The sequence below is a fragment of the Rhinolophus hipposideros genome, assembly GCF_964194185.1.
Source record: "Rhinolophus hipposideros genome assembly, chromosome: 20".
NCBI lineage: Eukaryota > Metazoa > Chordata > Mammalia > Chiroptera > Rhinolophidae > Rhinolophus > Rhinolophus hipposideros.
In genome coordinates, this window is record NC_138066.1 from 47,183,726 (window position 1) to 47,211,480 (window position 27,755).

The window sequence follows — 27,755 nt, forward strand, 5'->3', positions numbered from 1 at the left end:
AGTGACTGGGCTCCTAAGTTCGGCGTTGGTCCACTCGTATTTGTATACACAGGAGGCTTTCTGCCTGTCTCGGCACCACTATCCAAATCAGTAACCCTACGCTGAAGTTTGAGGAACCCTGGAGTTTCACTGCTGGACCAAACCAGCTCAGGACGCTTTGCAGACCCTGAAGCCCACCGCGCGTTACCTATCCTGCAGAGCAGCGTCCGGGTGGGAAGCCTGTCAGTGACATGCAGAGCCGGGGACACCACGGAACCACAAGGAAATGCGCAGCACGGCGGGCCAAGGCGATCCTGTTTTATTCACCTAAGCCTGAGCCTACCGGGGAATGCAGCGGAGCGCCGTCAACCTGGAAGGACCGAGGTCAATCACCTGCGCCTCCCAGGTCTCCGTGGCTTCATCAGAGAGACGGAAGAGCTGCACTTGGGCCTCGCTCGGTCCTGCCTTCAAAGTGCACGACGAGGCATTTTCCTACTTGGAGACAAAGCGGAGCCTCCTCCTCCCGGGGCCCCCAACGCCAACGTGCGCCCCCCACATTGCGACAGGGGCGAAGGGAAAGGAAAGAGGGACATGGCCGTGGGGCCCGGCCGCCGCCTCTCGCAAGCGGACCGAAAGCCCGTCACCCGCGTCCGGGGCCGGGCTCCGTGGGAAACAGCAGCGCGTCGCGACCCCGGCGCACCTGCCGCCCGCGGAGTCAAACGGCTGCGCAGCGCGACAGTTGAGACCCCGCGTGCCCTCCGCGCTGCGGCCACGGGCTCCCCGCGCCACGCGCGCCACCGGCCCTTCCGCGTCCACCCCGTGCGGGGCACCCCTGGGCCGCGTGCCCCACCCCGAGGCCCGGCTGCAGAAGCAAGGCCGCCCGCCCGCCGCCCCGTCCCCCCACGGACGCCCCGGCGACTCCCACGCAGCGATCCCGCGTTGCTCCCATCCCCCCACCCTCCTACACGGAGGGCCCGCGCGTCTCTTCCGGGACCGACCAGACTTCCTCCCAAACAGGGAAAGACACAGCGGAAAAGACGGGTCTGCGAGGGACCTGCCCCCTGCAGCCACTTCTCCGGGGCCCTCCAGGCGCGGGCACCCCGTCGGCCGCGCAGCCCGGTCCTCGCCTCCCCGGCCCCGCGGCGACCCCCGCGCCGCGGACTTGCCCGGACCCCGCTCCGCGCGCCCCCTCGCCTCCATCCCCCCAGGCCGGCGAGCGGCAGCCACGGAAGGGGGGTCTCCAGCCTCACCTGGGGCGGAGGCGCTCGCTCATGGCAGCGGGCGGAGGGGAGCGACACGGCGCCGCTCCGCGACACGACGGAACAGAGGCGGCTGTGTTTCCGCGGCCGCCACGCCCGCCCCCTCGGGCCTTGGCTCTCGCCGCGGCTCGGGTGGACGCTGCCGGCGGTGAGTACCCCTCGGTGGGACCCGTACCGCGGCTACTTCCGGCGTCCGCTCCGCGCCCCCCCATGTCGCAGCTGCCGTGGTCCCGCCCCCTCGCGGCTGCGCAGTGGCGCGACGTCGGCCTCTCCGCCCCGTCACCCGGCCAACGGGAAGAGGCGGGCTCGGGGAGGGCGGAGCTCCCGGGGACTTCGGGGAGGCGGGGCCTGCGGGCGGGGTGCCCGAGGCTGTCGCCTGCGCGCAGCCCGGCGGGGACCGCGGCCAAGGCCAGCCGGGGGTCCATGACATTACAGTAGGTCCTAACCGTCGTGCAGGATGAGTATGTGAGTCCAGCCCTGGTGAGGTAACAAGAATTGTAGAAGTAGCCGCGCAGCCTCAGGCCGTCAGGTGGGCGGCGGGCCGGGTCCCGGGACGGGAGGTGGGGAGCCGCTGGCGCGCGGCCCCGGGGCGCTGGTGGCGTGCGCCGCCTGCACTTTCCCAGCCTGCGAGGTGAGGCCGCTGCTCCGGGGGGGTCGGTGGGCGGGGCTTCTCCTACGGCCGCCCCCGCCCCGGGTCTGGAACCGGGAGCCGAGCCGGCGGGGATGAGCCGGAGGGGGCCGCCCCCAGCGCAGCGTGAGCCCGCGCGGCTCCGGCGCCTCGGACCCCGGGAGGGGCTGCGGGGAGGCCGGCCTCGGGCCCCGGGGCTGCCGGGCCGTGGAACGGTCCGCGGGGGGGCGTGGGGGCGTGGGGGGACCGCGCGCATCTCAGATCCGCCCTGTGCCCGGGGAGACGGTGAAGCCCGACCGCGCCGCTTCCCGGAACACCCGCCGGGAACCGCCCCGCCGGGAACCCGGCTCCTCGTCCCGTCCACTCACTGCTCCGGTTGTGTCCCGCACAGGCGGACATTAACACCTGGTGTCATTCCGCCAAACTCGGGGACGGCGAACGTGGGGCGTGGGGATGCGGGAGAAGCCACCGCAAAACCAGCGTCCCGGCAGCGCAGCTCGGGTAGGAAGGCCGGCGCCGCGGGGAGACGCTCCCGGGGGGAGGCGGGCTCGGCCGGCGGGTTCGGAACGGCACTGGCCGGGGGCCGGGACTGGCCACGCTTGTGTGCGCTTTGCAAACAGCCGGCCCGTCACTTGCATGTTATTGTCAAAGGGGCACCTCCAAAGTAAGAAGAATTATTGTAAAATCTGTTGGCAGAAAAGGTTGGTTTTTTTTTTTTTTGCCCGACTTCATGGAGGATCAGGTGGGTTGGCTGCGTGGATCAATGGTTTGGCCAGGATGACACGGATTTACTTCGTCAGCGGTTTCAGAGTCTCACTTTTTGACCTGTTTAGTGGTCGGAAGATACTCACACTTACAAGACTTGATATTATTCGCGTGCTTCTAGCCAGAGAAAGAATTCGTAGCACAAGGACCCCATGCCAGGCTGAGTGCCAGATTTTGAGAACCCTGTGCCCGGAATAGACATGTCCTTGGAACTTGATAGAAAGAAGAAATGTAAAAAAATAAATCACTTTCAACTGAACTTTGTAGTTAAATATTTTTTTCCTTACTGGAAAATAATAAAGACGTATAAATTTTGTTAATGCTTCTATATGGTATAAATTTCACAAACTGTCAAACTAAACAAATTTGCCAATAATCCATTGTACTACAAAATATCACTAAAAAATTGGGGACCGTGCTTCCTCCGTGTATATATGATTTGTGCATTATACATACTTTTATCTAGGTATATATGTGTAGGTGTATATATGTATATATATATACACACATATATATATACAAACATACACATTACTAATATGTTAAACGTTAGTAGAGCTCAATTTCTCGTGCTTCGATAATGGAAGTTCTAATATTTTCTTCTTGCACCCCATGAATCTTCCATATGTATCACTTTGGAAACCAATCAACCATCTCCAATTCCTGGCCCAAGTTTTTTATTCTTCACCACTCTCTCCTTGAATGATCTATGTGTTTAAGGATTTTGAACAATTCCTCTACATGTGATATCCAGTTGACTTGCTACAACTTTAAATAGCAAACCTTTTATTTTGGTATTTGGATACCTCTTCCTTCCACTAACCATTACTTCATTAGACGTAACTCTTTCATCTTGCTCACCTCCTAGTCGGGGATGTTGAGACATCTCTTTGATAGTCTTCTGTAACGATTGATTCCTAGAAGACTTCCTAATGTAATATACCAAGTGTAAATGGAGCCAGGGACATTTATCAAAATCAGACTATGTCTTCTCTTGTTCTACCTGTATAAGAACGGATCAAAACAAACTTTTAAAAATTTATCTTTAACCTATGTTCTTCCAAATGAATTGAAAAGGTATGACACAAATAAAATACTGGTATTTACTCTGAAATTATGTGCTCCTCATACTCTCCTATTTACCTTTTTCAGGAATAGGAGACTGATATTCTCCCCAGAATGGAAGTGTGTCCTTATTGTAAGAAACCATTTAAGCGACTAAAATCCCACTTGCCATACTGTAAGATGATAGGACCAACTGTACCTGGTGATCAAAATGTTTGTCAGTCCGAGCAGGCTACACTCTCACGTGCTAAGAAAACGAAAAGTCCAATCAAAGACTTGAATAAAGCTAAAGAGAGAGAATTGGTGACAAAGAGTGAGAAAAGAAATGCTAAGTTGAGAAAGGACAAATCAGAACAGACAACTGGGTCCTTCCCACAACCAGCTATTGGTGTGGAAAGAGCAAGTAATACAAAGGCAGATAAACACATCAAAAATCAAATTCAACTCTCCCTCAAAATGTTAAAAAATCCTGAACCAAAGATTACTTCCCAAGGAGAAACTAAGGCTCAGTTTTATGCATCAGAGAACACTACTCCTAAAAGAGAACTTGCCAAAGATTTGCCTAAATCAGGGGAAAGTAGAAGTAATCCTTCAGAAACCAAAGAATCTTTACCTTTTGGCCCAATGGAACCTTCTTTGTCAAATCAAGATAGGAAATATTCTTCAGCCTTACCTAATGATGTACAAACCACTTATGCTAATTTAAAATTGGACAAAATTGATCCCTCAAGACAGAAGCTTCCAGTAACATTACTAGCTATGCCTATTGGTGATTATCATAGTTCTCCCAGAAATCTCAATGATGGGGATAAAAGAGTAAGAACTTCGTTTTTAAGTGATGAGAGAGACTCCAAGGCCAGAGATTACCTCTCAGAAGTCTCTACTGAGGTTAGAGACCCTGAGAATCAGGAAAAGAACAGGGAGTCACAAATTTTAGGTTTTAAAGTTAGCCCATTAGGTAAAATCCAAGTCAAGAAGAACCAAGGAGAAGGACTTAACCTTGGAGTAGAGGCATGTGGGAACAAAGGACATGCAGAGGAAAGTTTATCTGTAACAGAAATGCAAGAATGCTCTTCCATGAGCGACAACTCGAAGAACTTCAGTACCGACGATTCAGCCACAGAGAAGAAATCTCGAGACGAAGGTCCCAGTTTAGATTTGCTCACGCCAAGGGACACAACTGGCAATGACTTTCTTTCTGTGTCGCAGTCACGTAACCAAAGTCTTACCTCTCTGGCTATGAAATTTCTTCAAGAAGAGAAAGCAGCAGCCTGCAATCGTAATCGAGCCCCTGATGTAGAGGCCTTGATGGAGAGCGAGGAACAAGCTTCTCTGCAGCCCCCATCTGGCTATCAGCCCCAAGCCTCACACCGTGGGTGCCAGCCGTCTTTCCATTCAACCCAGCGTCATACTTCTAAAAGCCCCTTCACCCATCAGGTGGATGTTCCTGACAAGAAGGCCCTTCCCGGCTCCCTGGGGCTGGAGTGGTTTCCAGAGCTCTATCCTGGTTATCTTGGATTAGGGGTGTTGCCAGGAAAGCCTCGGGATTGGAATTCAATGGCCCAGAAGCCCCAGCTCATCAGTCCCCAGGGGGAACGACTTTCACAAGGTAAACATGCTCAATTTAAAGGGCCATCCAGCCCATATAAACCGCTCTGTGCCTTTTAAATTAATGAGATTCAGAATACTAATATTTTCACTCAGCTTAGTTTTACCTGGGCATTCAAGTGCACTGGACTTAAATTGTTCTGCAAACATTATTTCTTGTTCCAAGGGGTAACAGTGCTTTATCACTCTCCCTTCCCCTCCACCAGTAGTCGAAGGTTGGATTAAGACAGGCTGGCTGGTGATATTGATAACAGTTGAATTTCTACACTGGGAAGAGGCGTGGCCAATAGAAATTGGGTGGGTATTCAAGCTGAACAGACTCAAGAAAAGCATAAAGACATAAGGGTCCATCTATATAGAACAAGCTCTGTGTTCAGATTTCAATCAGGCCCAGGTTGTACACAAATAGGTTCCAGGTTTATGGTCAAATGCAACATCTGGGAGTTTAGAGTGGCAAGGTACAGACAGACACTACTTTAGGATTTGGGGGCAAGATGAGATGAAAACTGTCCAGGGAGACATGGCATTCAAGGCAGATAGTTGGAAGTGGAGGTTCAGGAGATGAGGACCAGGAATAGAGGGGGAGGCAAAAAAGGAACAGAAGGCCATGCACTAGAAAAATTAGTCCACAAAGAACAGGACCCAAGAATGCAACCAGAGATTGAGCCTGAAGACATAAGAGATTAGCTTAGGCGGGTGGGGAGGACTGGACATCGAAACTGATCTGAATTGTGAATCAGTCTCTTCAGAAGCTTCTAGATGCACCTTGTTGGTGCCTAGAATCGCTTCACTAGTGGGTTGGACTGAGGCCCCAGGTAGGAGCAAAAACATTCCCAACTGTCATTTCAGGTATCCTCATTTTTTCCTGAATCTCACCTTTAGTTATTGGACTACCTCTCCAGTTACAATATAGAAAGTGGCTTCATTTTCCTCACCCGGAAACTTTGTATTTTTTTCCCTCTTTTGAGGTTTGCTAGCGGCATCAGGTTAATGTAGCGTCCATCTCGTTTGTGTGTGTGTAGTGTTATTGATGTTTTTAGATGTATTTTGACAGGAGACCTGTAGTGACTCCGAATAGATTCACACCTGAAAAACTTGTATTCTCTCTTGCTAAACGGATGTATTTTTCCCTCGGATACATTTTATAAATGACCGCATAGTCACAAAACCCCAGTTTGTCAGGTCTAGAAAGCATTTTCTGTTGTATTTTAATTATCCCTTTCTGAAGATTTCAAAATGGAAGTGTATTAAGTAAAGACTTGCCAGCTCAAGCTGTATTTTCTTCAACTGCCTCAGCGGTTATCTGTTTTTCTACAAACAGGTCTAACATCTAGACTCTCTTTACAAAATTGTACCCTCAAGCCTCTTCTCCATATGAAACATTGAAAGAATATTAACATTTTTGTTGCTGTGGTTTTCCGAGTGCTTCCGCCTATTGTTTGGGCCTCACCATTCGGAGAGGTGAGCAGAGTGATTTTGTCTCTGTTTTGTAGCTGATGAAACAAGCACAGGGACAAGAAATGATTTGTCCAAGGTCATGTTGCCAATCAGTGGTAGAGTTACGTGTAGAACCCAGACTCCTGAGGCCTAGCTGAATCCCTTCCACTAAGCCATGTTGTAGAAAAGATGCCGTGACCAGAAACATACCTACGTGTCTGTGAAATCTGTCCCTTTCAGTGGCATAAACACAGCCCGTAGCAAAGCTTTGTTGTCTGTACTATCTTTTATAGTGCTAAGCAGTGTCCTTCACACATCCACTTGTCATTTAGAGGAAAAGAGGAGGGAACTGACGTGTGTCAAGTGGTGACTGTTTCAGTCATCGTGCTAGGTACATTACATTATTCTCTCATCTACCTCTCCTCACAATTCTGAAGTGACGTCACTGACCTGCCCTCTTTCACAGGTGGGGAATCTGAGCCTCGGACATCTTAACCGCCTTGCCCATGCTCGTACCGTAAGTGGCAGTCAGGATTCAAATCCAGGTCTATCTGACTTGTACATCCACAGTCTTTGCACCCTGCCTCAGGCAACCATTTGTAGCAATTAGTGGTAGATATCATGGTTGATATACGTTCGTTGACTCACTCACTTTAGTGGGTCCCAAGAGTACAGTCATAATGTAAGAGAGACACAGTAACTTATGTCATCAAATCACTAGGCTTCTGAGATTGACTATGGGGGGGAAATACAATCCTTCCTTCAACAATAAGTTCTTCCAGAATAGGGTTAGAAACTGTTTTGTTTCTATAGACTTTTACAGTCCGTAATATGTGATCAGTTTGGGTTTCTATCAGACAAAGTGTGGCCATCACAGTGCCGCTAGTTCTGTGACAAACTGAAACACGATAGAAGTAGGCTCCACAGTTAAAGCTCAGACTTTGATGCTGCCACTGAGTGAACAGAAGACACTAGAGGAAACCGTAGGATCGCAGGTCGAGACCTGATTCTTCAGTTGGCTAAGGGAGACTTCAGGGCCATCTAAATCTACAAGGATGAAAAGTGTGGCTCCTCTGTCATTTCCCCAGGCGATGGCTACCTCCAGGGACTGCAAATTAAAGTGAACTTTCCTGGGTCTTTGCAGAAGAGCATGGCTGTCCACTCCGCCTTCTGTACTTCAGGAAGCCAGTATCTTTCTTTGATACTTACAGGCAGGGCCAGTGAACTAACAATTGAGTCAACTGTATATGTCAGCTATGATGCCTGCATGTTTACACAGATTACCTCAGCTAAACTTACGCCAGTCCTGACGGGCTGGTCTTAGCCCCTTTTATAGATGAGGAAACTGAGTCTCAGAGTGCATAAATAACTTGCCCAACGTCAAGTGTCAGTTCATGGTTGGCATCTAACATTGCCTGATGGTCTTTGCCAAGCTTTTCCAAGCTTTGTTTTCCTCTGTTGGATGTAACACTTCAAGAGGATGTCAGATATGCTTTCCTACACAAGGAAACCTGTGACAGCATTTAGTCCTCGTACGCAGAGGACCTGAGTAAACTTAGGTGACGTGATTGCACCAGACAAAAAGGTACCCCAGGGCCTTGAGAGGCATAAAAGACTATTATGTCATTTGAATGAAACAAGGTAGAACCAAAAGCTCTCATGGCCAACAAAAAATGGATATATTTTGGTGGCCTAAGCTAGGAAATCCCAAGGCAACTGATAGTTCTGAGGGTGCCGTGGAGTTTTAGTCAATCAGGGATAAGAATTCAGCTTACAGAGTTCAGTGGCATCAGGAGCCATCTTTTGAGGTTCAGGGAGAAGGCTTTTCATGGATTTACCGTGTTTCCCCGAAAATAAGACCTAGCCAGACAATCAACTCAAATGCGTCTTTTGGAGCAAAAATGAAAATAAGACCCAGTCTTATTTTACTATAAGACCTGGTCTTAGATAATATAATAATATGTGATATATTATTATATAATATAATAAGACCAGGTCATATATATTAATTTTTGTTCCAAAAGACGCATTAGAGCTGATTGTCCAGCTAGGTCTTGTTTTCAGGGAAACAGGGTACTATCAAAATGAGTAGTTTTTTTGGCCTTGGAGAAATTAGATTTTAGAAGTTCAAAATTTAAATCTCAAGAGACTCAACAGGTAGAGCAATAGAAACTCGTTTCCGTTATTCAGAGGAAAGCTTGCAGAGTCCCCATGGCCTTGAGAACGCTCAGCCGGGGGCACTTGGTGGAGCCTTTGCAGAATTCAGGGTGCCTTGGCTTTCGGGACTCAGTTTGCGAGATCGAGGTCCTTGTCGCCCAGTCTGCACAGTCAGCAGTTTCACACAGGCATTACTTAGATTCAAGATTCGTAGAGACGGAAGGCCTCAAGTCCTCTACCTTCCTAAGTGTTTCTGAAGAGCAGCCACATTCGAGAACTGCTGACGTAGGTGCCTCAGACCCAGTGGGCAAATCGCAGACAAATGGTGGGCGGAGGGGAGGGTGGTTGGGAAAAGTAGAGTTCACGTAAAGCAAAACTTTAAAAAAGTAGAGTTTACAAAAGCAAAACTTGGCTGATGGGGATAGCGGAAGGTAAAGTGAGAAACCTTACAGGGTCATGGGTTTTTAAAGGCCGAGAAACAGCTAAATGAAGGCTCTTTTCTAATCTTTAAACAGCATTTCCATCTGTCAGGTATCTGTGTGAGGTGCTCGAGGTGGGGCACGTGAGGAAGGGGCTCAATAGTCAGGATCAGAACTTGCTCAGGAATGTAACAAGCCAGCGTGTAGGTGCCCTCCTGGCCAGAGGAGTCCATGGAAGCGGGTGTTTTAGATCAAAACATGCACGTAATTAATAGCCAGAGATTTAAAGGGGGAAGTTCAATCGTACGTCTGGAATCCCAGCTCGACCGGAAGAGTGTCAGGAAATGGTAGAGGTCGAGAGGGAAGGTGACAGTTTTCAGTGGTGGAGCTAGTGGAGCCAGCGTTGCTGGCAGGTGAACCACACGCGTGGGGTTTGAAACGGACCTGAGTGGGTATGGGGCAGTGTCTAGGAGATGAGGGGACAGACACGGCCATGGGGATTAGCAGTCCCAGCCCACAACCAGGCCAAAAGGGATGCAAAGCAGAACCCACGGTACCTGGGCAACAGGCAAGAAGGCATCGAAAAACTGTAACAGCACTTCTGTGGGTTCTGAGCTGGCCCCTCCTGGGCTTCTTATATATCCCTGCTCAGGGCCCGAACTGGTGTCATACACGTAAAGTGGAACCTGAGCCAAAATAAATAGGCTCAGCTGGCTGGAGACAGAACGGAGTTGAGGAGCCACACGCACGCCTCCTGACACGGCTGCGAAAGTGGGTATAATGGCAGGTGTTTTCTCCCCATCTTTTCAGACTTTGTCCAGGATGAATGCGTTATGTCACGCTTTGTTTTTTCAAGAGACTAATCACCTTGCAAGAAAATTATCTTCTGTGTAACTTCTTGGAAGCTAGCATGGTTCTTTTCATTGTGACTTAATACAATGGTGATCATTTGTATATATTTTTACATGGACGGCAACTTTTACCACACTTGCTAAACCTGTCGTAAATGCTTGCTTAATTTATCCACTGTCTCTGGTGAAGCAAACCAAGACCGGCAATCGAAGACACTCCCTGCCTATCATTAAACATAAAGAAAAAGTGGTGCAGGAAAAATGTAAATACAGGGCACAGACCCTCCTGTGTGGTTCCACTTTGGTGATCCGCGTGTTGAACATAAGAAATGTTGACTGGTCAGCAGTAGCACTGGGGTACTAGAACAGACGTGCTGAGCGTAGATACAGTGACAAGTAGCAGCAGTTAATACTCAAATCGTAGAAGGTCGTGCTTTTTGCTAAGAAGTTTAGCAGCTGATAGAGAATAGGAATGATTCATTCCATTAGGCACGTACACAGGGTCATCTGAGCAGAGTATTCATCAGATCGGAAAGTGTATCCAGGTCCTGATCCCCAGGGCTCGCTCAGTCTTTGAAAAGCCTGTTTTTGACGTGCTATGGAGCTGCAGCCCAGTTAATCCACCTCTTTAGAACATGCTTTCCCGAGGCCTAGCCCTGGGAATCTTGGGTACTGAGTGTCCGGGAAGAGGATCATTTAGATGAACTATCATTGTAACTTCTGTTTGGAACCGTAGTTCCTTTGTTGGGAAGAAGTTTGACTGCTCTGAGGAGTTGGGAACCACCAGCAACCTCCACCGTCTCTCTAATGAGGCTCTTGGGAGCTGTGCAAAAAGGTGAGGCCAGAGTCATTAACTGTTGGGTTCTGTTGCTGCTTCCAAGCATTTGGAGAATTTTCTCTTTCTTGAGCCATGACTGTCATGGCAAGGCTAAAGAAAGGAGACAAATGTGTCGTCTTCCTGCTCGTCTGTTTGTCTGCTTTCATTCTGGAGTCTGACATACTTGAAAGCACCAAAGCTAATAAAATAGCAGTTGCCATTTATTAAACAGCTTTCATTTTTTAATACCTACCTCTGCCTGCCTGCCGCCCACCCCCATCTCTCCCTCGCCCACATTGATCATCCCAAAGCCAGGAAGACTAAATCTTACGTTCATCAGTCCATCATAGTAATCTCGCCACTAAAGATTTTAATCTAACTCCCCAAAACAACAGGAACTAATTGAAATTTCAAATAAACGTCTTCCAGACTTGAGCTTTTTCGCCTGTTTAAATATATATGTTGTGGTATGTAAATTCTTTAAAGTACAATTCCATCTCTCAGGCTCACTGGGATAATTTGCATAACACGCAATTAATGCTGGTGACAGCTCACCGTGATAGCTCAACCTGTCTCTTTTTAAACAGGATGGATCAGGTGCAGCGCCAGAGTTGGTGGCATCACGATGCTCGTCACCGGGTACTTCGTTCTTTGTTGTAGCTGGAGCTTCAGGCACCTGAGTAAGCCTTTCTATATTTTTAGCCTCAGTTACAGGTCACAGCCCATTATAGGGACCTCCAAGGGATTCTCAGAATTGCTTTTTGTATCACAGTTTGGCACTGTCTGACATGCGCTACTGAATGAGCTTTGCCTGAAGCACCGGGATGTTTTTTTTATTTATTAAGAGGTTTTGGTTATAATGGACTTTATATGACTTGACTGGAATTTACATAATTGCTCGTGTGCTCCATTTAAGGTTGTCATTGAAGATCTGCCTCCTGGAAGATCAGGGCTCTTCTCCTTGGTGACTTTTTAATTCCTACCTAAGAACTTCTTTTGAGGATTGAAACCAAACAGGTTTCTACCCCAAAAGACAGGGAGAAACAATACAGCTGTCACTCATCAGTGTGTCTAAGGCTTATACATATTAGGTTGGTGCAAAAGTCATTGTGGTTTTTGCGAGTATTAACCTTTTAAACCACAATGACTTTTGCACCAACCCAATAGCTGTCATAGCTAATCTACTTTTAACATTTAAAAAACAACCACCCTTCCAGTTATCAGTTTCAGCTTGCACCAAATCTTATCAGGAAGAAAATACCTGGATTTCATTTCTCTTTTAGTTCAAGATGACTTTTGCTCATTTTTTAATGTACTGTTTTATAAAAATATATCCTTATAGTTAAAAGTTTAAAAAGACATATAGAAGGATAGTCAAAAAGCCCAGTATTTTTCCACAATTTAAGAAAAACAAACAAAACCCCAGACACTTTCTAATAGAAACTTTTGGCATAAAAGTACAAGATAACCGCTAACAATAAAAGCCAATAGAATTCACTTTAGAAAACTTCTAAAATACCGGATTGGACTCAAATTGGAATTTGGGGCTAATTCAGTGTCAGTAAGTAGGAGAGCAGCAGAAATGGGACTGCAGCCAGCTGCTGTACACTGACAGGTAGGGATGATATGGTACACCTGGGTGCCGGTGAGAAAGGATTCCTTTCTGACCGTCCCTGCAGAAATGGAGATGCAGAAAACCTGAAATCATTTTTTCGCAGGGAAAAGACTTTTCCTTTGACTTTCACCTCCGAAAGGGATCATTTCCTTGATACCGGAGGTTATTTTTCACGTCTCTAAATTGAGGCTGAAGAAAGGGAAGTAGAAACTTCTCATTGTTGCCTAAGACTTCATTCCTAAATTTATAAAACAAAAATTTAACAGCATGATCTATAGAGACAAGAGATAAAAACAGTCTATAGAAATGGCCTCCCGGGCCCTTACGTTTATCTCTGTTTGTCCAAAGGGCTGCAGCGCTGGCGTAAGTAGTGATGATCTGACACCACTCGGGAACGCTCTGGAACTCAAGTGCGGAGGAGACGACTGCTGCAGTAGATGTTTAACAATTTCAGGTTGTGCTGGGGGCAGGAAGGGGGAGTGAGAAGAATAACTTATTTACAGCAGTTATTTAGGAAACAACGTCTTTTAATGTGGACATACCTGGTTCTGTCTGGATATTTCTTTGACTTGCTCTCAAAAGTGACTGAAGGTTACTGAAAAACATCAGTTTGTTTCATCGTAAAGGCTGATGTTGTTCAAGGAGACATGAAGATGACAAAGTTTATCATTAAAATTTTTAAATTTCAATTTACCAATTCTCAGTAAAAACTATCTCAATTTTAAATCTCTCCCTACAATACTCTACATCTTGGCATTTTACTACGTTATTCATCTATACTAGATACTGAGCTACGTACAGACTGATACAGAATAATCTGAATTGGCAGAAAATCAGCATACATCAGGCCCGTCCCCTTGGGAATGGTTATGCCCTTTGGGTCCTCAGCCAGATCTTAGCTGGTGTGGAAGACAAAAAAGCAAAGGAAGGCTGGGTACAGAGATGCTGGTGAGCCGATGCACCATCCTTACGTATTTTTTAAGCTGATTAAAATAGCACAAGAAACAATGTTAAATCACTTTTATATATCTTAAGTGACTACAATAGTGAGCCAGAGGTTTCCATCTCTTCCTGGAAACTTCTCAGAATCCCACCCCCATCTCTTCTGACGACTTCAGTGAAATACTTACATTCCTTTCACTTTGTTAGGGTTGTTTTGGGCTGGTGGTTTTCTGTGACTCCTCCCCCAACAAAATATTCAGTGTTTTTCTAAAAATATTATGGCTTCTGCTTTGGCCCCTACAGAGTAACTTGCATACTTAGAGATAGAAAAATCTTTGAAGAAATTAATCCATCAGCACAGACGGATAACTGTTTTTCCAACTCCTTTTCCAGCACAGAGGGTTGATTATATGTCACATATAGATATATCCATATCTATATATCTAAAGCTATGATACACACACACACACACAGTGCCAAAAAAGTGTATACACATTTTAAGAAAGGAAAAAACTATTAAAATTACACTGATGGTAACCACTTTGAGCACCTCTTATAATTGAAGAAGTCAAACGTGACTTGTATTCATCTTTTATATTGAGTATTAGAGTTTTAATAGTTTTATCCTTTCTTAAAATGTGTATACGTTTTTTTCTAGCACATTTTTTCTGTGTGTGTGTATAGTATATATATCTAAGCTTTGCTTGTGTTATCTTTGTGCCAGGATATGTGAGGTCAGGCTCTCTTTTAAAAGCAGATGTGCTATTTTAAGGCCAACATTTACTTTTTTGCACATCTCTCAAAACTTGAATTCTGGCTCTCGATCTTCTGCTTTATCTCCATTTTCTATTCCCAATCCCGTTCCTCTCTCCCTCTCTAATTATCCCCAATGGGAATACTAAAATGCTGCATCACATTCTCATGGTTAAGGAAAAGGATACTAGAATTCTCCATAAGGAGAAATTTATGGTTGAGTACTACATTTAGTTATTTTAGTTTTAATATTTCTAACAACTTCATTGGAACTCCAAAAATAGTCTCTTTCCCTTCAAAAAGGCTTCGTGCCCATTTGTAAATGCTCTTTAACAGAGACACTTAGGGAGGGATTCTCCCTGCGCCTCCCCCTTTGTCCTCACTCCAGATCAGGAACTCTCAGGGTGCGAAGGTAGATGAGAATGACCTCTCAATGATGTCCTCTCCCAATTCCCCAGTCTCCTAGAGCAGGGGTCAGCAGGTAACCAGGGCTCACAGGTACTGCCCAGTTTCGTAAAGCCTTACTGGAACCCAGCTATGTTCGTGTGCTCAGGTGGCTACTCTCACTACAGTGGCAGAGTGGAGTAGCAACAACAGAAACCATACGGCCTGCAAACCTGAAAGTACTTCCTGTATGGCCCTTTACAGAAAAGGTGGGACTCCTGCCCTAGAGGAATATGACACCTCACGGTCTCTGTGGTGGAGTGAGCAAGGCAGGATTGCTGCTCTGAAACATTTTTGGGTTAGAAAACAAGTAGAAGCCTTTCTTGACTTAGTAACTTAGTGCCCTAGCAGTGCCCCCCGTATTATCCACAACACAAGTGCAGTGGTGGCTTGTAGCACCCCCCCCCAAGATTGTATCAAGAACATTTTCATCACAACTCTAAGTAAACGAGTGTCACTTGTTGTAACCAACGCTAAAACATAATGGAAAGATTTAACTTATGTCAGAGTAAGTACTGTACATCCCTGGAAATCAGATCCTTAGTGACATGAATGAACTACTTACTTAGTGACCCATCAGTCCTAAAGGGCTGTCTGCCCCGTATTGCCGAGTTTCAGACAAAGGCGGGATTCTACATTAACAAGAGGGTTTGGGGTTGACAGTCACCAGCAAGAATCCTAACTCACTCCTAATAGGGAAGCAAATCTTAACTGATTTTTTTGACTTAGACACAACATTGATTTTTAAAATGATGTGGGCGTCTTCGAAGAAGCCGTCTGCAGAACCTCCAGATTCTGGAGTCCCTTGGTCATGTCCACGAAGTAAGAGGTGGGAAAATACTGGAAGACCTTTTATTAAGCGTTTTAAGGGTTTCTTCAGAATGTTCAAAACAGTTTAAGAGAGTTGTTGAGGTCGGTCGATAACTAATTTCTTCCCTCGATTGAGATCTACACAAACAGCCCATGAAGGAATACGCCTCATAGCTCTGGTTGGCGGTATTGGTGTAAACTTGTCCTGTGAGGGGACAGTCATTGTTCGTATATGCACATATCCCTACAAGTTCATTTCCATGCCAGTCCGTAATACTGTGTGTGAGCTGGTAGATTACCGGCTTCATCCAGAGACTTCGAGTCTTTGCAAAACGGGGCTTGTAGAAGAGTGGGACGGCTTCGTGCAGACGCCAGCGTGCTTCAGACGGGAGGCAGGAGTCACTGCTCATCTTTTCACAAAGCCAAGACAAAAGGGGGAGTGCGTTTTACATGATTGACCGTGTTCCACAGCCTCCTTGATTTTGTCTCCAAACCATGCTCCACACCTTCCGTGGCTCTGGCAAGAGCTTCCCGAGGCGAGCAACAGTGCTTAGATTCCAGTGCTTCCGGGGCAGCAGCGGGGAGTCAGGAGCAAGCTTTCCAGCACCCTGGGTAGACAGAAGGCCAGCCTGACAGTCCACACGAGCGACCCAGTGCCACCGTCCCATCCAGCCTGCAGGGGGCGCGCTCCACCGTGGAGAAGATTTGCGGGAAGGTTCCTTGACCAGAGATCTAAGGTCCGAAGTCCTCACGTGTCTGAACCCTGGCTGTAACTCACGGGTGCGTCCGTGCAAGGTGGGTTATCCCCGGGGCCTACTTGACTTGAATCCTGAGCCTTAATATTGGAAATCACTGAGTTTACTAAAGAAAGTGTATTCTTTTCTAACATACATTAAAACATTTAGCTATTAAAAATAAAATCATTTTGTTGTATTAATAGGGTGTTGTACGCTTTCCGGGAAACCCTTTCTGCTGCCACTATTCTTATTAGTCCTGTTTGTCCTGATTTGCATAGTACCCTAATTACTCTCAGTACCTGCTCCCCACCCATGTTCCCCCTACATGTTACTACCACCATTCTTTTATAACAAAAATATGTTTTAAATAAAGAGAATTCCTCTATTCTGATTATTTGCTGCTTCCAGGCCCTCACCTGTGAAATGGGTGGGTGTGTCCTTACCTTACTTACTGGAGCCCCCACCGTCTGGACTATAAAGTGGGGGGTAATTATACGTACTTTGCAGAGATTTGGTGAGATTAGAAGTCTTACATCTTGATTCCAGCAAGACCTGACAGACAGTAGGAATTAAAATAACAGCTCCTCAAAAATACCTCTGGTGGCATTGTTCTATGTTCACATTCTAAACTGGAACCAAGCAAAAGAGACCCCACCACACTAAAATCGAGCTATCATTTGGGTGCTTGCTTTGTCAAAGCCAAGTGCGGTGGGAAAGATCTTTACGTGCATTCTCTCATTTTACCCTTATACTCACCCTGGGAGGCAGGTGCTATTATGCTCTTTTTCCAAAATGAGGAAACTGAGGCTTGAGGAGGTTAAGTGATTGACCTACATAGCGATGTGGTAGTTGTCATATTGCAGCCCCGGGAGGAGCTGGCACTCAGACTCCCCCAAAGCTGCCTCCTGGGCCAGCTTTCCTTCAGGTTGCCTTCCCCTTTCCCTCCAGCTCCAGGCAGGCCAGGCAGCTGTCCATCTGCCAAAGGATGGGGCTCACCCTACCACCCGCCGTCTATAGCTGCTCTTTCCTCCTTTTCTCCAAAAGGCACAGCGTAGCATCCCCACCCCTCTCCCAGGGGACTAAATTGCATTGGTGTTGACTTCTACAATGGCGTAGATTGTATAGCATTAAATGTTCCACGCCATGTCTCTGCCTCCCAGGATAAACCTTGTATTGTACCACCTACCTCCCTGTAACTCCCCACAGGAGGCCTGCCCAGAATATAGCTTTCAGTTGAAGTAAGCCATACAGGGAAGCAGCTGTCATGCAAAAGAACACCACTGATTTAATTGCCAGTTTGGAGCCGCAGTCGAACCACGTTCACGGGCAGGAACTGCCACGCGCAGCCCAGACTTCTGTGCAGCAGCTGAGCAGAGTGTGATGATGACTAGTTCGGTACACTCAAGCTTTTGGTTTCACACATACTCTGCTCCCCCGTTTTGTGGATAACTCATCCTGCCACAGTCAACCTGCCTCCAGTCCTGTTGTCTTCTTAGTAAAGGGCTCACGTACAGGATAAGAGGAAATAAACCGAAACACAGCAGGCTACTTCGCATCTCGTATCCTGTTTAGGCCAACGGCAGCGGGTTCACTGGGACACTGGGAACAGAGAAGACCACAGAAAGGCCATGAAAGTCTTCCCTGGCAGGTTGTCCAGTCCCCAGACACACCTGAGGTGATGCTTCAGTAACTCGGGCCAGTTCACTCTTACGGCATTTACTGGCATAATGGCCCATTTTTCGACACTGAAAAGAGAAAAAGTTAATGACATGACTTGGAGAATTCAAATCCCAAGAGAAAACTCCTAAATTGTCTGGGGAACCAAAAGAGAAAGTGAGCCGGCTTTCTTAGGAATTTAGTGGATTCTGCTCATAAGTGAAGCCCCATCTCAGGCCTGAAAGACCTTGAGATTCAAGCTGGGCATCCCTATGTGCGAGAATAGACCTCTGGACGTTCAAAGGCCATTAAATCAAATGTACGAGGAAGGCCACGGTCTACATCCTTACCTCCCATCCAGAGAGAACTACCTTTGGCAGAATAGAGAAGTCAAAGCTCAGGGCAATTTAGAGGCTATCTCATGAAAGTATGATAAAACATGAGGTTCTTCCTGCTAAACCGGAAGAGAGCAAAAAGAAAACCAAGGTGCTGCATTCCCTTCCTTATCAACCTTTGCCCCCCAAACCTTGAGGACACTATATATAAATCATTCCAGAGAATTAGTAGACAGCAAAGTAAGAAATGAAAGACGTTTCACTTATTAGCCTTTTAAGGAAATAAACAGTCTTGTCTGGCAGAAGATTACAAATAAGATTCCGTTGAGACTTTGCAGTTGTAACATTTGGTTTCCCAGTGTTCCCTCACTCTCTTAATTCACACTCCTAAACCCACGTACTGTTTTCTTATCTATGGCAGAAAAGTAGTCCCACGTTCTGCAGCGAATCACGCCCACCCTCCAGCCCTTAACCGAACAATAGCTCTTACTTACCCTGTAGCAGGGGCCATGTACCTGCACCCTGGGCCCCAGGCAACAGGAGACCAGCTGCTCCTGGGGCCTCATCTGAGGGGGGAAAAGCAGGCACTCCGTTGGGGAAGGGGGCTTGCGAGGTCCCCAGGCAGAAGCAGGAGGTGCTGACCTCCGTGGCCAGTTGAGAAGCTGCAGGTAAAGGGAAAGCGTGAGGAAACAAGGATCTCCTGCAGACATTCCTTCTGTGCACACATGGCGACTTTACGCTGAGGGCAGGGATTCTGGCCAGGCGTTCACACAGAAACCAGGCATGAAATACCTTTATTTACAGTTTTAATCGCCAAAAGCATCTCTTTTGATGGAAGTTAGAAATGGGCTTGTAATTCCCCAGTCACTGAAGATTGCTTCCCACCTTCTCTCCGAGATCCCACTCAGAACCGGCAGGGGAGCGCCCTCCTCCTGGGCCACCACCATCTCAGCATGGTTCCAGGGCCTCTTGCTAATTGACCAGACATAGGGCCGCTCATTAATCAGAGCGCACTGGCGATAATTCTTAGGTCAAGGTCAAGGCTGTGCAAAAACAGGCAAGAACCTGGATTTGGCCCGCTGTCCATAGTTTGCTGACCCTGCGGGAGGCTGTCATCAGCGCCTGCTATGGGTAGAAGAGTCTATTCCCAGCGTGCCTCACACAAACCGGGATGGCCCTGATTCACAATAACAGCTTTGGACCACTAGTCCTGAGCGGGGCCCAAATTCTTGAACACGGAGAAGGAGAAGGAAAGCCTCGGAGGCTGAGTTGAGACGTCCTACCTGAGGCAGAGACTATAGAGTTTGGAGGGGGTTTGAGAGGGACAACCACACATATGTGCCACACACACGTAATGATGACATGTGCCTTTCCCACCATTGGGACTTGGAGCCGATCGTGTGAGAGTGAGGACAGTTGGGGACAGTGCAGTGCTAGGGACTCAGAGCTCCCCAGGGAACACATGCAGGGGCGTCAGACAGATCTGCCTACACTCACCTTCATGTAACTTGGGTTGAATAAAAGATTCATCTTGGGACTGAGGAAGTAGAGAGAGAAAATTACAGCCTGGCTCTCCAACCCTCTAACCAGCCTTCCTGGTGTCACAGCATAGGAAGGAGCCGGAAGCCCAGCTGGGGAGTGAGGGAGAATTGCAGAGGACTGGGTATCTGATGTTTCTACTCTTATTTCTAGAACAGCCTGTGCCCATCCTCCGCATGAACACTAACAGCACGGGTTAGAGTTCAGTGCAGCCAACAGTACCGCAAAGCGGTGGGTGTGGGTGGGGGTGGGGGGATAATGCAAGGAAAACACCGGGCCGGTGCTTCATTTCCCACCTTGGGCCAGTGAAGGTGCAGAAAGATTGAGCTCTAGAAGCCAGAGAGGGGCCCAGCACTCAGTGGGATCACACTTACTGTGCAGACTGGCACTTGGGTCCCTCGGGGCAGAAGCCAGCTAAGTAGTTAATACACATTATCCTGTGGACATGGCGGTATTTACACAGGGGACCTGCCAGGCAAAGAGAAACCAGCCAGAAGGACAGCTTTAGCAAAGGGGGGGGGGAAACACACATGACATAGCTCCCCGGGAAGGATATGGATGGCCACAGGCTCTCCACTTAACAGGGGTGTAAGTCTTCCTGCCCTTCTCATACCGCCCCAAAACACTTCCTAGCCACGTGACTGAGACAAAAAAGGGGACCGCCAGAATGGGTAGGATGGGGAGTGTCCCTAACACACTGTGTCTTGGGAGACTTAATGGATGTGGGCAGTAATTTGCCACCTTTTATTTATTTAGCCATAGAAAGTACAGCTGAGAAAAGGCTAACCCCACATCTTACTAGTCCTCCTTCAGCACCTGTCCCCTACGGTCTCCCCAAACCAACACTGCCAGGAACTCAGTGAGAACGACATACCTGAAGGCACAGGAAAAGAAGGGACACAAATGTTAAGAGCACAGGGACTCCGATGGGGGCCCTGCCTCTGAAGTTTGGCTGATTGTAATGGGGTCAGTGGAACATGCTACTCAGAACACCCCCAGGTGGGTAAAAGGAATAGAGAACACATGTAAACTGAGTGTCCCCTATGGCCAGACCCTAGGCCAAGGGCTCCCTATGGGGTCCTACATCAGAGCGGCCCAACGGCCCTATGAGGGAGGCATTTTCCCTTCTCATGAGTGAGGAAATGAACTGTTCAGTCACTTGTTCAAGGTCACGCAGCCAATATATGCTGAAGCCACTGGGATTTGAACCCAAGTAAGCCTGCTCCAAAGAGCTCATCATGCGCCACACCAGGCTGCATGTCATAGTGTCACAGAGGGTTTTTCCACTGGAGCGAGCCTGGAGAAAACTATGGAAAGGCCTTCTCTTGGGATTTCAACCCAGGGGCAGACCCCACTCCCACGGGGCTTCATCAGCAATTTGCAAACTACCCTGCAGTGAGACCCCCCAGCCTGGTCACCCAAATCCCCTAGTGTTCCCTTTCTGTGAGGGCCTCACCATCCTTGCAGAAACCTTGGTCATACCACGGGCAGTCCCGGGTCTTGAAAGCTGGCTTCATGTGAAGAAAGGAACATTCCTTGTTGCTGCACTCACCTGAAAATTTCAGCATTCTTTGTGTACAAGCAGGCTCATCTTTATGGTCACATCCGCACCCTTCCCCCGCGCCAAACTGGATTGACTTTGCCCCTTGAATATAAGCTGCTTGCCTTCCTTCTGGTCGTCAACAGCTTTTGAAGATTGTAAAGTATTTCTAACTCTTCCTGCAATCTAAGTAGGGTGGACCCCAATCATATTTGCCTGGCAGTGCTTGGGCATGAATACACACATCTGGAAGAGTTGGAGCAGGGCAGGATATCCAGGACAGACTGGAACTAACATCATTTAGATGCTATCCAGATGGAAGGAATGAGGAGAGACCGGGAAGGGGCCACCCAGAGCTGGCAGCTGAGGACCCAAGAAGACGTAAGACACTGACTGGAGATGTCGCTATATGCTGTGACTAGAGCTCTCTCTACAATGACACCAGCACTGCTGCCAGAGTCTAGGGTGCAGCTCTTTTCGGTGGACTTGCCAAGCAGAGCAGAGCCCTGCTTCAGAGGTGGCACAGGATGAAGACAGACACTGCACAGAGAGCACTTGTAGGTTCCCTAAGCCCGTGCCATCACCTGGCTATGGCTCAGACCAAGACCCGTGTGTCTTGGAAGGAGCCGGCCCCGTTTGCAGAGACTCTTGGAGAGTTAATGTGAGAACCCTCTTAGATTTCTCTTAGGGACCCAGGGCCACTGAAGGCACCCTGGGGGAAGATTCAGCCCACTTCTCACCTCATTCACGTGGAGAATTGAGGAGGGTTTCTAATCTCATCCTCCTTAAAAGTGTACAGCTCGTTGCCTTTCAGAGCCAAAAGGAACTCCATGTGTCTATGCCGTTGGTTTTCCTCCTGCTCCAAAGAGATCTGTTGTATGCAGTGGGCTTCTGCAAAGCACGGGTTCCCCTGACGATGAGCACCACTGACTCCTAAGACTTCTAAACCGCCGTGCTTTCCCAGCACTCATGTCACAAACGAGGACACGTCCTCCGAGAGGGGAGACGCCACATCCATCCATTGTCACCCCACTTCCTCCTATTGATGAGGGGTTCGCTTGCTCATCAAGTGTGCGGCTGACTCTGGGCTTGAGTCGCCCAAAGAATCGAAGTGACATAACACCTAGGGCTGGTGAACATTTGATAGATGGAGACAACAGGGAGTCACGCATGCGCCGGGGTCCCCTTTCTGCCCGGCATGCATGTCTGCATTCCTCTTATGACCAGCAGGTGGCACCTGAGCCTCGCCCTCCAGAGACGCCTGGTGCACCTTTGGGGCGCGCAGTCAGAAGGGCCAAAGACCTTGGACGTCCTGGAAGCCCCTTTCAAGTGCCCCTCCCTACTCCTGCACTCCCCAGCATCATTTTTAAAATGAAACAGGGTACTTCCAATAAGAAGGATAAATACTTTGGTTATGATATTGAAAAATACTCTAAGAACAAAAACACAGGCTCCATAGTATAATCACTCATTTACATGTCTGCCCCTTACAATGGGAGTCATTGGAGGGTAGGAGACCTGGTCCTATTCCGATAGCCATGCCCTGGACAGTACCCGACCCCCAAAAGAAAACCAACCCAGGTTTATGGAAGGAGTAAATAAGTGGCATTGGAAAATAAAGAGGTTTAGGCAACACATGCAGGGAGCCCGGATCCAGATAACCTTTGTCCTTTCCCTGAAGGAACGCATGCGGGCAGCCCTCATAAATTGCCACAGCTCTCCACTCCAAGGAGCAGGCAGGACACAGATTTCCGCCTGGAGGGAGCTCTTGCTGACCTAGGAGGTGCTTTGCCCTATGGGTACATACCAAGGACCCCTCAGTCCCCCCCCCACACACACAGTGACACTGGGGAACCACAGTGAGGGCTCAGTTTCAAAGCCAAGCCACCTCAGTTCGAGGCGTCCTAGAGACTGTCCGTCCCAACTCTCTCCCCCTCCAGGTCATTCTTTCTGGAGCACAGTTTAAAAACCACTAGACTAGATAATCCTCAAGGCTCCTTCCAGCTCTGTAAAGCCCTGAGCTATAGAATTTTATTGAGAAGGATAACATGGGAGACGCATGCGCAGATTCCATTCTTAAATGGCGCAGGAAGTGTCTGTGGCTTTCCCCTCTCGGTAGCCCCTTGGATGAGAAAAGAAGGACGTGAGGCCAGAGGGAGGTAAGATACTGGGTCCAGACCTGACCACACAAGATACTTTTAGGGGCTACACTCTGAACCTCATGGCTGTACGTGTACAGTTACCGTTCATTGCCAATAAGTGATGCTAGTTTTCCATTTATGGAAGCCAGGAAAAGTTTTCTTCTAAAATAAGAGTTACAAATAGCAAGACAGTTGAAAGATGAGAGGATGGTGCAGGTCCGTGGTACAGGTACTTTGGGAGAATAGCAAGCATCCTGAAAGTGGCCCTGACAGACCTTTCGCCTGGATATGACCCTCTCGCCAAATCCAGGACTGAGAGATGTCCCATTTGGGGCTTATTTCCGGACAGTCAGTCTGGGTGTGTGATTAGCCAGGAATGGGGAAGGAAACAATTCAGCCTTTGATTCCAACCACACCCTCTTTTTCTCTTGGGGGTAAGCGGTATGTGCGTGAGTCTGGTGAGCAGTTAAACAGGGACCAGAGTCCAGTTCCACTTTCTCTAGGGCATTGGAGAGGCAGATATCTGAGGCTGACAGGCCTGATCTGCCACCTAGGTCATGCAAGGCGTTCCTCCCAAACCTTCCCGTCCCCCACTGCCACCCTCCAGGGTGAAGGGCCAGAGCCAGGAAGAAGCATTACCGAACTTGGAGTAGAAGTAGCACTCAGGCATCTTGGTGACGTCGTACTGGTGCAGGAACTTGCACTGGTCACCCTTCTTGCACAGCCCCCGGAGCCAGTGCTTACACACCACCATCTTCTCCCCGCGGTCGTGCCGGAACGGGCAGAGCTTCCCTGGGACACCAGAGCACCCAGCTGTGAACCCTGACTCGCCCAGCCTGGGCCCACCCAATCCCAGAAGGAATTTCCCTGGAGGGTTCTGGAGCTCAGACCCCAGCTGCCCTCCCTTCGTCTCCCCACCTGGACCCTGGTGGAGGCTAGAACTGGGGGCTAAAGGCAACATGGAGGACGTGCTGTTGTCAGGACTTCCCCCCATAGCACTTTACACCCCCCTCTCCTCCAGGCTTAGAGTGGGGCTCCTCCTAGAGAGCAGAGCCATGGTTTCTAACCCTGGACCGCCAAGCACACTCCCTGGCACATAGTAAGTACTCATTAGAGCCTGCTGAATTCATGTCTTAAAAAAAAATGTTATGATTCCGAAGACCTAACACCCTAACGTGGTGATATAAGAGCCAACTCTGTAAGGAATTAGAAGGACATGGGAACGTTATATTTAACTCTTTGTCACCTTCACCAAGGCAGCATGGCCATCAGCAGGAAGGACACCCCCGTTCCCAAGTTTCTAAGCAGGACCAGCCTCATGCATCTGAGAGAATTTGAGGGGGCTGGGAAGTTTCTTTTTAAATCGCCTTACCCTCCATCCCTGGCCATCGACTTGCTTGGATCTGACCTTCCACAAAAACCGTTTTCTTTCTTTGCAATACAAACCACTACTCTAGAAACTGGATGGGCCAAGCAGAAGTCATAGGGCCAGAGGAGGCATCACTTAGTCCCGGCTTCGCAGACCTTCCAGTGATCAGTAAGCTCATTTCCCTTCTCACCCAGGGCTGGCCCAAAGACAGACAAGGCACACAGCAAAAATGGCTCCAGGTTTCGCCTTCCTGGGCCGGTCCTGACCTCCTGGCTGCCAAGAGCAGACTCACATGGATCCAGAAAGCAGGTTCGAAACTCATTTGTAGTGGCAGGGATTATTGACCTGAGTCTATAGGGGGACTGGGAATCCCCACATTGGAGGCAATACTTTGGGGTAATTATGCATTTCTATAGGAAGAGCCTGTGAGTGATTCATGAGCCCGAAGAAAAGGTGAGAATTCCTGTTCAGTCAGGCCACCCCATAATGGCCACATTTGGGGAGAGGGGCTTGGAAGAGGGTACTGCTTAATCCAAGTTGGGGTTGGGGAGGGGAGAAATAAGGGGTGCCTGTTGGTAGCCTTCCAGAGACTGTGGCCTGAGCTACCTCAGGGCATAAGGAATGGATGGAACAGCTGAGCTGGTCCCATATTGATTCAGAAGACGAGTATGGGCTGGGGAGGAAATAGGAGAAAACACAGCGGTCAGGGATCTTTTGGGAGTACACAGGCTGAAACCCACAAACGCTCCCACCACCAGCAAGAAGGAAAGAAGGAATGCCCCTTCCAGGTAGCTCTAGCCACCCTAGTCAACATTACTGAGTCAGGGAAATTTGGGGGGTTGGCGGGCAGGCTTCTTGATGGACCCGTCCACTTGCCTTCTTATTAGACTAAAATTCTGCCTCATTCCAACTTCCCCTCCCCAGGTGCAAATTCCACACCCTGTTCTAGGCCACGCTGAACCCAGTGTGGCCTAGCCAGCCCCTGCTCTCACCCCACCCAAGGCCATCTGCTGACCCACCTTTCTCACAGAGTCCTTTAGCGAAGAAGTTACACACAGCTGAGCCCGACTCTGGAAGGGGAGAAGGGAAGAGGGTCCCCAGAGGCCATGGCTGCTGGAGGGCCTTCCTCCCATCAGCAAGTTCCCCTGAACCTCCCCAAAGCTGGGATATGGGCCATCCCACCCCCCAGGTCCTGCTTTTGAATGCTGGTCTCTGGACCCAGCCTTCAAACCTCAACACCTAAGCCCCCCAACTCTGAAACAGAAGCCATGGAGGGGTCTGAGGCCGGCCTGGGAGCTCAGGAGGCCAGTGTGCTTTTCCTTAATTCACCTTCTGCTTTCCCAACCTGGAAAGTGGGAGGTCTGGAAGCCAGCCCCATTTCCTGGGGTCCTGAGCCCCTGAGAAGAGAGAGACTAAGCCCGGAAGCCCAGACAACCACCCAAGGGGCCCCACCATCAGGATGCTGAGCAGAGGCCCGTAGAGCAGGCTGGGGGAGGGAGGGAAGGAGGGCTGGTGCAGGGTCCCCAAGAAGGATGGCTGGCGCCTGTCCACTCACTGTCCATGCCCTGGAAAGGCAAGAGTCCAGTGCCTTTTTGCATCTCTACGTCCTTCTCAAAGGTGAAGGTGAACCTCTCCAGCCCTGCAATGACCTCTTCCATCTCCTTCTGGGTCTGGTAAGAGTTGCTCAGGCCTCTGCAGGTGGACCCTATATAGCTGTAGAGGCCCTCAAGGGGCCAGGCTCTGATGCCCTGGCCAGGTGACTGCCAGGCTACCCTTTAGGCCCAGCTGTCTCGCCCCTCCCACCAGCACAGGTGCAGAAGCCCCAAGGCCCCACACGCCCACACTGTGTAAATCAGTCCCACTCCCACAGCGCAGTGCTGGGGAGAGATTAGCAGAGACCCACATGCTGCTTACCTCTGCTTGTTCCCAAACCCACACACACCATATGCACAGACATTACCAAACCTGTACTCATACTTTCAACATGAAGACACCACCCAGGTTAGCAAGTGAAGAGTTGCACAAACCAAGCACAGCCAGGCTGTTCTGATTCGCAGGAGTTTGGGAGCCAGAGGGTGGGGGGCGGGGCCGGGCGGGGCGGGGCTGCAGAGGGAGGGAGGCTCCCCTGCCTCCCCCTTCCCTCCAATCAGGTCCCCGCCAACCCCTCCCTCTGGACTCCTGGCAGCCCTTTTCTAGCCAGAGTGACAAGCCCTGAGTGAGCTCTTCATGGGAGAGAGGGAAGACGGAATGAAACTCAGAGGAGTCGGAAATAGTTGGATGAATGGAGCTTTGTTTACCTCGCATACAATGGCACACTGGGCTGGGGGTGGAACCACCCGGAGGTCACGCCTCCCCACCAGGATTCCACAGGGCCACCCCAGAGCCTCCCCACCCCTGAGAAAGTGCTTTGTAAATGAAATCTCTATGCAAATGTTGTTTTATTATTATTACGCCACCCCTGCCCCCAGGGCTGGGGACATCTGAAAATGCTTTCAAAGGAGCTTTGTAGGGCTCTAAGTAGGCCAGGCCTGCGCCTCCCCCTGCTCTGGCCCCCTAACTGGCCTTCTCTCTAACTGGAGCTAGTGTTTTCCGAGTTTCATTGGAGTCTATGTCCACAGAACCCAACCGCCCTTCTTCCTGGACCAGCCGGGAGGGTGGGCCGCGCCCTGCGGGCCCCCAGCGGCCCAACAAGAATGAGCCTGCTGACTTTTGTTTCCACAAGGCCGTAGCTCCTAGATTTGTTGTTCTTTTGAACTCTGGATCAGAAAAAAAAAATAGCTGGAGAGGTAGACACCCGGTGCCGAGGCAGGGCCGGGAAGGGCAGGGAAGGGACCCAGGAGTTTCTAGAAACTTGGACCTGCCTCTGACCACATTCCCAGGAAGGCAGAG

The 27,755-nt window shown here is 49.1% G+C and overlaps 3 protein-coding genes across 17 annotated transcripts in view; 1 reads left to right on the top strand and 2 right to left on the bottom strand.

Annotated features, from left to right (window-relative positions):
* VCF1 (VCP nuclear cofactor family member 1) overlaps window positions 1–1,663 on the bottom strand; it is a gene marked incomplete at its 5' end in the record, with an annotated part of 16,588 nt that extends 14,925 nt beyond the window's left edge. For 3 of the 4 annotated variants that reach the window (XM_081029397.1, XM_081029395.1, XM_081029394.1), the window contains one exon: window positions 1,230–1,663. In XM_081029397.1, the coding sequence (XP_080885523.1) occupies window positions 1,230–1,663 (434 nt within the window). Of the gene's footprint in view, window positions 1–372; window positions 853–1,229 lie in introns of those variants that run through there. The other variant, XM_081029396.1, reaches the window with a different exon arrangement.
* MTNAP1 (mitochondrial nucleoid associated protein 1) lies at window positions 986–16,743 on the top strand. Of its 12 annotated transcripts, none has more exons than XM_081029406.1 (6): window positions 1,556–1,723; window positions 2,258–2,367; window positions 3,784–5,305; window positions 10,905–11,003; window positions 11,573–11,665; window positions 12,949–16,743. In XM_081029406.1, the coding sequence occupies exons 3-6, from the start codon at window positions 3,811–3,813 to the stop codon at window positions 12,969–12,971; spliced, it is 1,710 nt and encodes a 569-aa protein (XP_080885532.1). In that variant the 5' UTR covers window positions 1,556–1,723; window positions 2,258–2,367; window positions 3,784–3,810; the 3' UTR covers window positions 12,972–16,743. The 12 variants fall into 12 exon arrangements, with proteins under 12 accessions (XP_080885526.1, XP_080885532.1, XP_080885534.1 ...); XM_081029398.1 differs by having other exon boundaries at window positions 1,568–1,703; XM_081029404.1 differs by having other exon boundaries at window positions 1,589–1,767.
* Window positions 16,744–16,899: 156 nt separating this feature from the next.
* Window positions 16,900–26,781, bottom strand: CPSF4L (cleavage and polyadenylation specific factor 4 like). The gene is made up of 8 exons (XM_081029393.1): window positions 26,422–26,781; window positions 25,886–25,936; window positions 24,137–24,289; window positions 21,273–21,368; window positions 20,191–20,284; window positions 19,775–19,814; window positions 18,772–18,939; window positions 16,900–18,031 (listed from the first exon to the last, which is right to left on the bottom strand). The coding sequence occupies exons 1-8, from the start codon at window positions 26,522–26,524 to the stop codon at window positions 17,855–17,857; spliced, it is 882 nt and encodes a 293-aa protein (XP_080885519.1). The 5' UTR covers window positions 26,525–26,781; the 3' UTR covers window positions 16,900–17,854.
* Window positions 26,782–27,755: the final 974 nt, after the last annotated feature.

Coding starts and splice junctions, on each gene's coding strand:
- MTNAP1 (XM_081029400.1), top strand. CDS start 3,811: ATGGAAGTGTGTCCTTATTGTAAGAAACCATTTAAGCGACTAAAATCC. Junction 5,306..10,904: donor GGGGGAACGACTTTCACAAG/GTAAACATGCTC, acceptor TTGGAACCGTAG/TTCCTTTGTTGGGAAGAAGT. Junction 11,004..11,572: donor CTTGGGAGCTGTGCAAAAAG/GTGAGGCCAGAG, acceptor CTTTTTAAACAG/GATGGATCAGGTGCAGCGCC.
- CPSF4L (XM_081029393.1), bottom strand. CDS start 26,524: ATGGAAGAGGTCATTGCAGGGCTGGAGAGGTTCACCTTCACCTTTGAG. Junction 24,290..25,885: donor TAAAGGACTCTGTGAGAAAG/GTGGGTCAGCAG, acceptor CTGGTGTCCCAG/GGAAGCTCTGCCCGTTCCGG. Junction 19,815..20,190: donor CCCAAGTGCCAGTCTGCACA/GTAAGTGTGATC, acceptor CTACTTCCTCAG/TCCCAAGATGAATCTTTTAT.